Source organism: Colossoma macropomum, unplaced genomic scaffold, assembly GCF_904425465.1.
Source record: "Colossoma macropomum unplaced genomic scaffold, Colossoma_macropomum, whole genome shotgun sequence".
Taxonomy (NCBI): domain Eukaryota; kingdom Metazoa; phylum Chordata; class Actinopteri; order Characiformes; family Serrasalmidae; genus Colossoma; species Colossoma macropomum.
Window position 1 is genome coordinate 40,352,285 of NW_023494793.1, and position 13,062 is coordinate 40,365,346.

Consider the following 13,062-nt stretch of genomic DNA (forward strand, 5'->3'; position numbering starts at 1 on the left):
CCTGATAGTGAAGTCAGATTGGAGGTCGGTGTCCTCGGCTGCTGAGGGTCACATGGTTTAGGACATACATCCACATAAAGTCCTTTATTAGTGGAGGTTCTCAATCTCAATCTAGTCCTCGTCTGGTGGTCAAAGGGCTTTTTATCATAGGTGATATTAACAGGCCACACTCAAGGGTTTCAAGGGTTCTTTAGTAAAGGGATTTAAAACCATATATAGAAACAAACCTATATAGAACCATTTCATGCTTAAATGGTTGTTTGCATGGTGAAATGGTTCTGTATAGCACCAAAAGGGTTCTTCTATTGTTACAATGTCATGCTTGTTGCATTAGAAGAACACTTTTTGGAAACCCTTTTTGAAAAGGTTCTATTTAGAACCACCTACAGCACATTCTACATCAATCTGAAGAACCTATTCACAATGCAACGAACACTTATCATGGAAAAGGTTTTTCTATACAGAACCATTTTCTTTACTGAAGAACCCATTTTTCAGTGTGTATGAGAGAGTACAAACTAAACACCGCATTGGTCAGGACCACAGCAAAGGGGAGGAGCTACAGAGGCAAAAATTAGGCGAGACTGCGGAAGAGAGAGAAAGGGGCGGAACCTGAACAGGGGAACCATAACAGTGGTATTATTCATTTCCTGATTCTGCAGGTACAGTCACAAAAAGTTTGCTCACCCCTGGTGACTTGTTTTGTTGATCCTCTGCAGAGAACACACTTAGATATGATACTTTTCAGCTAATTTTTATCGACAATTTCAATTCATTTGCTGAGTTTAACAAATTGGGAAGAAAATAACAAAATATAAAATGTTTAGTAACTTTTAATTAGGCCACATTTGTATAGGTCATCTTTTATGCAGTTGTGTAATTTTGTATTATTTTTATTCGCTATAAAGGTTACTTGTGCCAATTTTGATCAAAGTTGGCTAAAGTAGCCTTTATGTCTGATGACGCCTGTTGGAATAAGCATTTCTAAACATTTATGTAGGTTGTCATGATAAGCTTATGAAGGTGTCAGGTAGCCTTATGAACAGTACCCTACAGTACAGTGTTACCAAATAAGGATGACTACAAAAGCAGCTGTGTGCAAAAGTCCAAAATCTTAATGCACTTATATACTGAGTAACTTAGAGAACTGCAGTGGAACTTCCAGCATCTGTCAGCAAAGAAGTGAAGACTGACTTTATTCTCCTCTTCGTCATTTCTTTTGGCCTAAATTAAAATGTTTGAGTTTTAAAATAAGAGATGTGACCAATCACAAAGCAGCACAGATGTTGTCACCAACAGAACAGAATGAAATGACACACAAAAGGAATTAGTAAATAAAAATCAATGGCAAAAATGGAACTGAGTAAGAAGTAGATTCCTTTATTCACTAATATGCTTGAGTAAAAGTATTATGATGGAAAAATACTCAAAAGAGTACAAATCCACTCATATTTTACTAAGTACGTGTACTTGAGTAAATGTAACTAGTTTTAAAAAACATAATTACTGTATTTCACTTGATATAACTTATATATCTGACTTCCTGCACTTTGGAAATGTGACTTATTTTACAATATTGACTTCTAGAAATACTGTATCAACTAAATGCTGGATTACATTGCTGTTCTGGCTGCTACCTCACTGACTGCTATGCTCAAATGCTAGGCTATCTGCTAATCTGCTAATATGTCATCCTCCTTTGCACAACTCCACATATTCTCAGTACTGTGTACTGCCTGTGTCCTGTTTTATATTTAGTCTTTCATATTTATTGCGCTGTATTGTCTGTGTATTGTATTGTTCTGCACTCTGTTGTTTAGTTTCACTGTGTACTTGTATGTAGCTGAAATGACAATAAAGCCACTTGAACTTGTTGCTACCCAGAAAAATCGGTGGATAGCTGGCCTCCGGCTCCACTCTGGGGCCAAAGGCCAATGCTGGAGGCTTTGAACATTCACACAAATGAAATCAGTTTGCTAGTTTCACCGTTCTCCTGGACTGCTGGGTCGTTTCCCTCACACCCCCTCTCTGTAAATCATGCAGGCAATTACTGTGAGAGGGCAGGCTTGGACCAAGACCTCAGCCAGAATACAGAGGCATAATCAAGTACACAAATCAACTGACCGCACATGATAGGGCTTGACCGAGTGAGCTGACAGAACGGACGACGGTGTGAAATCGAATCCACCACGGCGGCCCCAACACCGCTTCCAACCAGCTCTCATTTCAAAATGCTTAACGATGACTGACAGCTGTGGCTGGGATGGTCAGCCAATCACGTGCGCCGCAGCGATGAAGTGGGCAGGTTGCCGGAGCGTGTTAACCCCAGCAGCTGCAGTGTGACCGGGTTGTTAGGGTTAGCTGCTAGACGCCATAAATTCTCTCTAAAGAGGGTTTACTTTTTATTTTAATGGGAGCTGTAAATTTCTCACAGTTGGGACTATGAAGAGAAAGACCTCTCGCCCTGTTTCTCCATCTCTTCCTTTTCTTTCTACAATATTTTTATAACCGCAGAAACAGTAAAAAAGAAGTTTATGAAGTGGAAAAATGGACAGTTCTAAATCTAAACTCTGATTTTGTTCCATGCTGTTGTAAAATACTCAGTATACATAAATATGACTGCACACATCAGGTGGGTCCAGCATTAGTGGGCCAAGATATTAAAAATTATTAGTCAGAGGCATCGGGTCAGATTTCACAGATTTCTTTCAGACCACGTCAGATGTCTTTATGCATTAAGATCGCACACAGGCTCAGAAAGAAGGCTGAGCTTGTTGTTTAGGTCTCAAACGCAAAATCAATATTATAGCGATGAAGATATGATGACAGTAGTAGATAACTCAGAAGACACATGGGGTCCAAAGCACAACCCATGTTCTTCTGCATGTTGCATGCAATTACACTTTTCCACCAGAGAGGTCTCCAAATCACCAAAACTTACACAGTGTAGCTTTAAGTTAAAAAAGTGTCAACAAAAGTGTGCCATACGTCACAGTTGACCAATGAAAATCAAGGATGCCTTCTCTCTAGTCACTCGTCCAGCATGGTTTTGGCTGTTGTCAGCCCATGAATGACACCAGATCTTAATTAGGTTTATTTTATTAAAATAATTTTCTGTGCTGGTAGTGACAATTTTTTCCCCCAATTTAGTTGTGTCCAATTCCACTAGATAGGACTCCCCCAGTCACATGATACCACTAGCGCTAGGAGGGGGAAGGCTAGCACAGCTTCCTCCGAGACCTGTGTAGCACTACTGCATCTTTTCAAACTGCTGCTAATGCAAGATCATTGGACAGCAGAACGCACTCGCAGGAAAGCACCAACTGCCAGTTCTTATATGTTACTAACAGATGCCTGCATTGGCTGGCATCGCGCTGAGTGCCTACCCAGCGAGAGTGAGGTCAGTTGTGCTCTCTTGGACTCCTGGCCACAGATGACTGTAGCATTACTGGGAATAGAGCTTGCAACCTCCTGATGATAGGGCCAATGCTAAGACAGATACACCACTTGGGAGCCCCCCCCAATGTTTATTTATTTTTTTTAACAGTGGGACCACAGTTCTTATTTGGTAGAATGGTCCACAAAGGACAAATGGTGTAAAAAATATCTTTATGCATTTGAAGACATTCAGTCTGTTTGTTTGTTGTTTTCATGGTGACGTTCTAAAAAAAATCACATCTGGTGTGCATAGTTTAACGCAAACAAATCGCTTCAGTGTCTGGTTCTTAACCATTCTCTCTATCTCTCTCTCTCTCTCTCTCTCTCTCTCTCTCTGTAGGTGCTCTTTGCTCTGAATCAGACGCTGCGGCAGCATGAAGGAGTGCGAGAGGGCAGCATGCAGGGCCAGAGTCCATTCAGCACTGAGGACCTGATCACTCACTACAACTGTGGAGACCTGAGCTCCATCATCTTCAACCACGACACCTCACAGGTACAAACCCACACCGGCGTCTCAGACAGAGGCGCTGAGGCCGAATGTAGGCACGAGATGAACAGCTCTGTTTAAAAGACAACATGAAAACTGTGAGACACAAGGAAACAGTCAAAACAGAGAGAGAAACATAAGAGCTACATAAACCAGAAACAAGATAAAAACCCTGTTGAGGAGGCTAACAAACTGCACACAGGTGGAACCATTGATACAGAATGGGCGGAACCAAGACAACCAACACACAATAGAAACCTGTGACTGTTCTGCACTTTACCTTTATAAATGTGGCCGTGAAGCTGCTTTAGTGTATTAAAGCACAGTCTGAGTAGCTGGTGTTGGTGTAAATATGTAACAGTGTTAAAGTTTAATTGTAGGCTTACATCTTTTCATTGCGCAGGAGTGTTAGCTTGCTTGTAGCGTGGATGGAGCATTACTTGTATTTCGACTCCTTAATTAGTAAGTAAGTAAAGTTTATTTATATAACGCTTTTTACAACAGGTGTTGTCACAAAGCAGCTTTACAAGGAAATCAGCATTACAAAAAGAAATCTGAGTCCAAGCCTCCATGAGCGTCGCCAGTGGCGACAGTGGCAAGGAAAAACTCCCCAAGAGAAACAGGAAGAAACCTTGAGAGGAACCAAGACTCAGAAGGGGAACCCATCCTCCTCTGGTCGACACCGGATAGTAAACATTGTTAGTATAAAGTATTATAGAACAACAGGGAAAAAGGTGGAGCAAACGATTAATTTGATTAGTTTAGCTCATGCAGCAGCAGCATCAGCATCAGTGGGGTCAGGTTGTGAGGGTGAGGTTTGCACGGCGAGCAGTGGCACCCGATCAAGGCAGAAATGACCTTGGAGAAGCAGAAGAGGCAGCAGCATCAGAACGCACAGGATGGGCAGCTGTTCAACTCGGCAAAGGAAAGAAAGGAAAAACACACAGAGTCAGTTCAGTGTGTGTGTGTGTGTGTGTGTGTGTGTGTGTGTGTGTGTGTGTGTGTGCGTGTGTGTGTGTGTGTGTGTGTGTGTCACCTACAACATTAGTTCAGGCTTCTTTTATAATGAGTGATTTTTGTGTAATATTTTTATGTAATATATTTCTTTTTTACAGGAATTTCATCCACTCACGCTTTCTCTCTGTGTCATTCTCTCTCACTTACTTCTGCACACACTCTTTTGCACTCTCTCTCTCTTGTAATGTTATAGCCTATAGCTGGAGGAGTGGGTGAATGTGCCCCTTGATGAACCCACAGATGATGTGCAAAGGAGAGCTGAGATGTAAAGTGGGACCTGTTAACGTTTTAAGGTTCAGCACTGGTTGAAAAATTCAGGGCTGTAGCTCTGGAAGCCTGGGCTGGGTGATGTCCCTGCTTTGAAACAGTGTTTGGGGCTGAAGGTTGTATGTTTTGTATTATTTACTGAGCCTGTGTGAGTCGCCACACACAGAGAAACACAGTACTGAGTGTGAGTGTGTTGTGTGTGAGGAAGGCTGGTGTATAAGCTGCAGGATGGATGAGCTGTAATGCTGAACTCCCTCACACTCCCACCATCAACCGTCACTGATACACACACACACACACACACACACACACACACACACACACACACACACACACACACAGTGACTGTTTAAAGGAGAATTACATATTTTTATAGAATCTATTCATGGTGGAGAGGTACATGCAGGACGTTCTAAGGCAAAGTAGTCCCCCAAAAATATATATTTTTTCAGATCTATCACTATTTTATCATTATCAACACTACATATAAAAACTCAGAAGACTTGTGTAGGTTCACTACTGACTATATTTGTGTTGTAAACAGAGTGACCCCTGGTTCCTATCACCACCAATGTAAAGAAGTAAGAGTCTGTAAATTTCTTTGCAATGAACCATTTCGCACCACTCTAATACACTTTGTGTACATCTCAACTGTTGAATTATGCAGATTAAAAAAAAAAAATCAGTGGAATTCCCCTTTAATGCCTTTTCAATACCAGGCAAACACACACACAGATTCAAAGACAGACAGAGAGAGAGAGAGAGAGAGAGAGAGAGAGAGAGAGAGAGCGAGAGCAATACAAGAAGTAGGAAGGCGGAGTAAATTTCTGTTTCTGTTGTTTGTCGTTCCATATTTCCTGAGAGGGTCAAACACAGTTCAGCTAATGGCTCTTGTAGAGATAACATATCTGAGAGATCAGTGTGCAGTCCAGCTCCCGTCCCTCTCTCTCTATCTCTCTCACTCTCAGTCACTCTGCATTTAGGCCTCAGATCCAGGCTAGCCTCTGGTAACTGGAAAAGGCTTCTGACACTCAGAACAAACCATTAAGTGAGAGAGAGAGAGAGAGAGAGAGAGAGAGAGAGAGAGAGAGAGAGAGAGAGAGAGAATTTTTACATGATATTTCAGCAAACAAACCTTTCCCTAAACATGACTGCCTTTGCTGACACTGTGTGATGCAACACTGGCAACCCAAACAACACAAAATGCATTCAGAGCAGAGGTACATGCAGGGCATTGTATGGAAAAAAACATATTTTTTTAAAATTTAGCAGTATTTTACCATTATCGGCATGACATACAAAATCTTAGACGTATGAAAGTCCATTGGTCATTTTGGACAGCTGATAAAATGGTGATATTGTTAGTGTAGACATAATGACATCTGGTTCCTGGTACTATAATTGTGAACAATTCCGACTCTGTAAACTTCTCTAGAAAGACGCATTTCACACTAAACCAGTCTGAATGATTTTGTTCACATCTAAAACATTGAATGATTGAGTAATTTTGCAAAATCGGTGGAGCTCCCCTTTGAACTAGAAGGCAAACACACTGAGTACACCCCGTTCTACAAACAAAGCTGGCCACAATCAGACCTGAATGCCCCAAAACAGACAAATAAACAGCTACAAACAGTCACTGTGTTGTACTAAGGCATTTGTCATTCTACAGTCTGTCAGCTGCAGCCCTCCGTATATTTTCTTTAACCTTTGCATTTTTATAGTCTCTCATATAACCTCTGTGGTCCACCACAAGCATGATGAGCTGTTCCGCCGCTGCCGTGATGCTCTTGTTTGGACTGCAGCTATGACAACGAAGCTCTGATTAGTCAGCCTGACTTTTAATGCACTCGTACAATGCAGAGAATCGAGCTGGCTCCAATTAAAGCTCATACACAGCATCACAGTCCATCAGTCTCGGACTCAGTGTTAAAGACAGCTTCGGAAATCAGTGTGAACAGGACTTAAAGCGCTCAGACAGGTGAGTGAGGAGAGAGTGGAGTTAAGCGAGTGTTAAAGGCAGAGATTAGGGAAATTATAACAATGACTGTGCTGAGTTGATTCGTCATTCTAAGACAAGACAGGAAACCGCAGTAAAGACATCAGCGTGTGTGTGTTTGTCCTGGATGAAAAAAGTGGATCTGCACAATATCAGTGAAATGCTTTTATATCATGTGTGTCAGGCACCAAGGTCTGAGAGAGGGGGGGGGGGGGGAGAGAGAGAGGGAGAGAGAGAGAGAGAGAGAGAGAGAGAGAGAGGGAGAGGGAGAGAGAGGGGGGATGAGAGAGGGAGAAAGAGAGAGAGGGAGAGAGGGAGAAAGAGAGAGAGAGGAAGAGAGAGAGAGAGAGAGAGAGGGAGAGAGAGAGGGGGGATGAGAGAGGGAGTAAGAGGGAGAGAGAGAGAGAGGGAGAGAGGGGGGGTGAGAAAGGGAGAAAGAGGGAGAGAGGGAGAGAGAGAGAGGGGGGATGAGAGAGGGAGAAAGAGGGAGAGAGGGAGAGAGAGAGAGAGGGAGAGGGAGAGAGAGAGAGGGAGAGAGAGAGAGAGGGGGATGAGAGAGGGAGAAAGAGGGAGACAGGGAGAGAGAAAGAGAGAGGGAGAGAGAGGGGGGGTGAGAGAGGGAGAAAGAGGGAGAGAGGGAGAGAGAGAGAGAGGGAAAGGGAGAGAGAGGGGGGATGAGAGAGGGAGAAAGAGGGAGAGAGGGAGAGGGAGAGAGGGAGAGGGAGAGAGAGGGGGGATGAGAGAGGGAGAAAGAGGGAGAGAGGGAGAGAGAAAGAGAGAGGGAGAGAGGGGGGGTGAGAGAGGGAGAAAGAGGGAGAGAGAGGGAGAGAGAGAGAGAGAGGGAGAGAGGAAGGATGAGGATGTTTGGACGCTAACCGGACTATAGCAGCTCATCTGTCACACATGCACACAGAGCTCTCGGCTCCCAGTGTACCCAGCGTAGTTTTATTGTGATAATACACAGCTCTGTCAGGAATCTCTCAGATAAACACACACAGCACCACATTAATGCATCCCAGAGATGCACACTGCTTCCCTTTTAAGTCTCTCTCTCTCTCTCTCTCTCTCTCTCTTCCTCTTTTTCAATTCAATTCAAAACAGTTATCGACAGAATCAGGAAGGAGGTTCTTGAAGTGTCCTTTTCACTTAAAGTCAGATGTACAGTGCTGTGCAGAGACCACTTTCAATTATTTCACTTCCAGTCAAAACTGCCATTAAATACAAGCTACTCATTTGGGATCAAAATCAAAATCAAGCTGCTTCAGATCTGAAAACATCCACAGGCGTTTCTGTCCATCCTTCCACTGTGAGAAGACGACTCAGCGCTGTGGGTCTGAAAGGATGTGTAGCTGTCAAGAAGAACCTCACTGAGAAAAGGAGACGGACACATCAAACAAAGAAGCTGAACAATGGACTGACCACCCCAGAGTCCAGACCTCAACATCACTGAATGTGTTTGATTACTTCAGAAAATGATCAACCAAGTGAAATAAATGAACAGTGGTCTCTGACCTTTGCACGTTACTGGTCAAAAGTATGGAGTCAGGTTTTGACATTTTTTGTACAATAATAACTTATGCGTATGTACTACACTGTACTGATCAAATACCGTGAGCTAGACACTAGACCAGAGGGACGGAAACCCAAATGTTAAGAAGAGCCATTTTGAAACGTGGTTAAGAAACCATCTTGGGAGCTGCAATATTTTATGTCCATTTTACCATATTGGCTGTAAATATGTCTCAGTATGTGCTGATGTACTAGTATAGGATAAAAAATGCAGACTTACTTTGCTCTGCTTTAAGCTTTAGCTCAGCTATAGCCACTTTTCTCACATCTCCAGCAGGAAACTTTTTCCAAAGTAGAACAGTTTCTTGTAAAACGTCTCTTTGATTGATTTTTTACGAGGCTGAAGTTGCTTCTAATTCACCAGCTTGTTGTTTGAATTTTCCTGTTCCACTTTAAATGGTGGCTGAGGCGACAGAATGTAACTGCCACATCATTAATGTGGAATCGGAAAATTCAAACGAGAATCTGGCGAATGAGAAACTGACTTCAGCCTCGTAACTTTTTAGTGTTTGTCAGTTTCTCGTTGCAGATTAAACGTATCAGGAAACCAGCTGGAGCGATTATAAACACAAATGAGTCCATTCATCTCCAAATTATCGATGTTTGTCCTAAATCTCTCTCTTTACCTTTACATTAGCGACTAGCTATATGAGATTGTTGTCTGCATTGCTATCGTGACCATCAGTCTGCACTCCACGCGTCAACATTTAGGGTTAAACGGTTAATCACCTGTTCTACATTAACTCCAGCATTTAAGACCATTTATTGTTAAACTGTGTTGAACGATCAGCAGAGCTTTATTTTACTGTAAAGGAGGATTATTTTATTTTTATCCCACAAAATCTAATTCTGCTGTGGAGCCGCAACAGGACAGTAAAAGGGCCACATGCTCCGGAGCCGCACTACAGATTTGATCATTAAGGAATAATCACAGCCCCGGCATCATATTAGCATCATGTTAAAAATGATCTGCAACCAAACCAGTTGTATGTTACTGAAAAGTGATTCTAAAATTTTGAATGGACATTTGGTAGAATGCCACTGCATGTTTACATTTTCTCTGTTTTTCCCATCCTTGCTCCCTCATTCTCTTAACCCCCCCCACCCAGCTCCCTCATTTCATCAACAGTTCCCTGCTGGATCATGAGCGCTCCACGGCACAGCAGATTGACAGTTATCTCCGGCAGGAGTTGATCTATAAGCGGAATGAGCGAATGGCCCGCCGTGTCTCCGCCCTGCTGCAGACCAGCCCGTCCCAGAGCTTCTTCTTCGCCTTTGGTGCAGGTGGGTCCCAATCAAGTGTGCTACTGGCTGTGTCCCAATTCACTCATGGTTCCTGGTCATGTCTCAGTCCATTCACAGTTCCCAGCCACATCCTAGTCTGCTAACGGCTTCAGGCCTCATCCTAATCCACTCACAGCTCCCGGCTGCATACCAATCCACTCCTGACTCCTTGCCACGTACCAATCTACTCCTGTCCACATCGCAATCCACTGGCCCCTATGGCTCCGTTAGCTGCACAATGTTGTGCAGGGATGTCCATTTCCGCTCCTGGAGTACACTCTGCGTATTTTAGTGTTTCTTCTGCTGTGACTTTGGCAGGGCTCTAACTCCCACATCATCTCCGGAGGGGCCTACTAACTGACCTGTCCTTGCTTCGCCCACAAATGCATTCTTTTGTGACTGCTGTCACGAGGTTGGACAAGCTTTACAGAATGCTGGCAACTCGGCTCAGCACACAACTCTAGTTTTGTCCAAATACATAAATTTAGAGTATTTCAATAATATTTACATGTGAAATGTCACACTGAGTGTTTACATGAACTCAATGATGCAATCCTAATCGGATTTCTGCAGTTATCTGATTATTCAAATGGTCGTGTAAACAGCACACTGATTTCTTACATTGGAGTAAGGTCTAGAAATACGATTCAGACACTCGATAAAGGGAGCTGGATTTTAGCTCAGTAATCAGATTTCTCAGTGCATGTGAACTCTTACTCTGATTTCTTTCGGATTTCTCAGTCTGCACATGTGCGAAAACAGACTGCGGTACCGGAAATAAGCGAGCAGTGTTGCCGCGAGACACAGCAAAACACTTTTGGAGCGACACTGAAATCAACTACATTCTTGACGAAATGAGGGATTTAAATATTCTTCATCTTCTAGATGATGTATGTTCATATTTTCAGGTAAAGTGACGCAATTAAAAAAAAAAAGCTGGGTTGTGAAGTTTGAGTTTTATGTTACATTTACATCACGTCTTATTCTGTGAGTTTATTGGCTGGTTGCAAAGCATAAATCCGATTACTGTCTGACTCATATAGACCTGGAGTTTCACATTATCTTATTACTCAAGCGCATGTAAACGCGCTGATCTAATTTTTGACAAAATCAGATTTTCTGCAGTTATCAGATTATTAAGTGCTTGTAAACACACTCAATGATAGATCAGTGGTAGTTTTTGTCATGTAACTGAGGTTTTTAGGAGTCTGACTGATAGGCTAAGCAGAAAGTTCACCACGGTTACCACTGTTTTAATGTTGTTAGCTTGCCGAGCTTCTATTTGTCCATTACTGTCATCGAGTACCATGACTTGGTTCCTCAAGGGTTCTTTAGTAAATAGAAATGTTCTATGTAGAACCATGAACACTCAAAGAACCCTTTGCATTGTTAAAGAGTTCTTTGCATCATGAAAGGGTTCTTCAGAATGTGTTGTACATGGTTCTATATAGAACCTTTTTGAAAAACTATATAGCACCCAAAAGGGTTATTTTATTAAACAGAACCCTTTTCAAAAAGGGTCTATGTACACCATCTACAGCACATTCTCCATCATCTGAAGAACACTTTTATGATGCAAAGAACCTTTAAAGGGTTCTTTGAGTGTCCTCTGTACTAAAGAACCCTTGAAGAACCATCCTTTTAAAGAGTGTATTGATCAACTGTTTATGCCTAAAAACCTTAATTACACAATTATCATTACACAATTAATTACAAAATACTACCTATCCTAAAAGTTCAACCTTTCACATGTACCCAAAAATAATGTCACTGTAAAAGAAATGATCTGTTCTGAATTGACGTATTTTAATAAAAACTGAGCTGGTGCTACAGTGTCTCACTGAGGCAGGTACACTGAATGTAATGCAAATAAATGACATGAAAATGCAAACATTTCAAATTTAAAACATTTCAATGCATTTTTTAATTTTGACATTTTATTAACATTTCTTTAACCTGTCTTTAACCAGGGTAGTTATGCTAAGATTAAAATCTATTTTTGCACGTTACTCCTGGCCAGAAAGGCAGCGCACAACAATCAACAAGACAACCAACAAAACAAACAAGCAAACAAACAAAAGGCACAGAACTGTAAGGCAATCAATAATGAGAATGGGACTAATTGATAATTTTACAAATGTTTGGTAAAGCTTGTTTACTAGTAGTCACTATAATCATTATTTACAGCACTTACAGTACAGTACTTTACTCTATTTGTGCACATACTCTACTGTACTTTTAAATGCAATTCAGTATAAAACTGTATATTCGTAAGACTACACATTGACAGCAGTACATTACTGGAATCAATGATACCTTTCTTTCATAATATTATATTATGCAGAGACATTAGGAAATGAAAGATAAAATATATTTTAAAGAGTCAAAAATGCTGACAAAAATCGGTTTATTTTTTAAGATTTAGGTTTTCAAAAATAGAAATAGCTTTCAAAAGATAACAGGCTGCTTTAATAATACTCACAGTTAGGCTTCAATGTTTTACTATAAGTATTTACTAAAGAATTAATTAAAAAAGCTAAAATAATTAAAATTATATTACTTGCATGTCTCACAAGCTTCAAAAGTCAGTGTTTATGCTACGGCTGTGGTATTAAACTCAGTGTGGGAAAGTCAATGTACACCACCGTTAGCTTGGTGCTTACCTGACACCTATAGAAACTGAATCCCATAGCTAACTGAACTTAGCATTATCGTAGCAGTGGTAATCAGACAGAAAGCTTTGGATTAACATATTATTAACTATTAGCTGATTATACATTTAGGAGCAAGGGAGTCACTGTACAGAACACACACAGTACAGACACACAAATGGAAAGAACACAAGCTGTTTGCATCCATTAGCATTCCTCACTAATGGAGCCAGTGCTTCCTGAGTAGCGAAGCAGGTCCTGCAGGGTATCAGCAGTGTGACTGTATGTGAGCAATGCACTGTGTAATTAGTACTGATCAGCTGGTTCCTGTTCTGTGCTGTTTCTTATTA

The 13,062-nt window shown here is 41.6% G+C and overlaps 1 protein-coding gene across 1 annotated transcript in view; it reads left to right on the forward strand.

Moving 5' to 3' along the window:
• The window catches only part of trabd2b (TraB domain containing 2B), a 135,773-nt gene that overhangs the window by 92,037 nt on the left and 30,674 nt on the right, over positions 1 to 13,062 (forward strand). The window contains exons 3-4 of the mRNA XM_036579541.1: positions 3,779 to 3,931; positions 9,887 to 10,061. Coding sequence (XP_036435434.1) covers positions 3,779 to 3,931; positions 9,887 to 10,061 — 328 coding nt within the window. The remainder of the gene's footprint in view (positions 1 to 3,778; positions 3,932 to 9,886; positions 10,062 to 13,062) is intronic.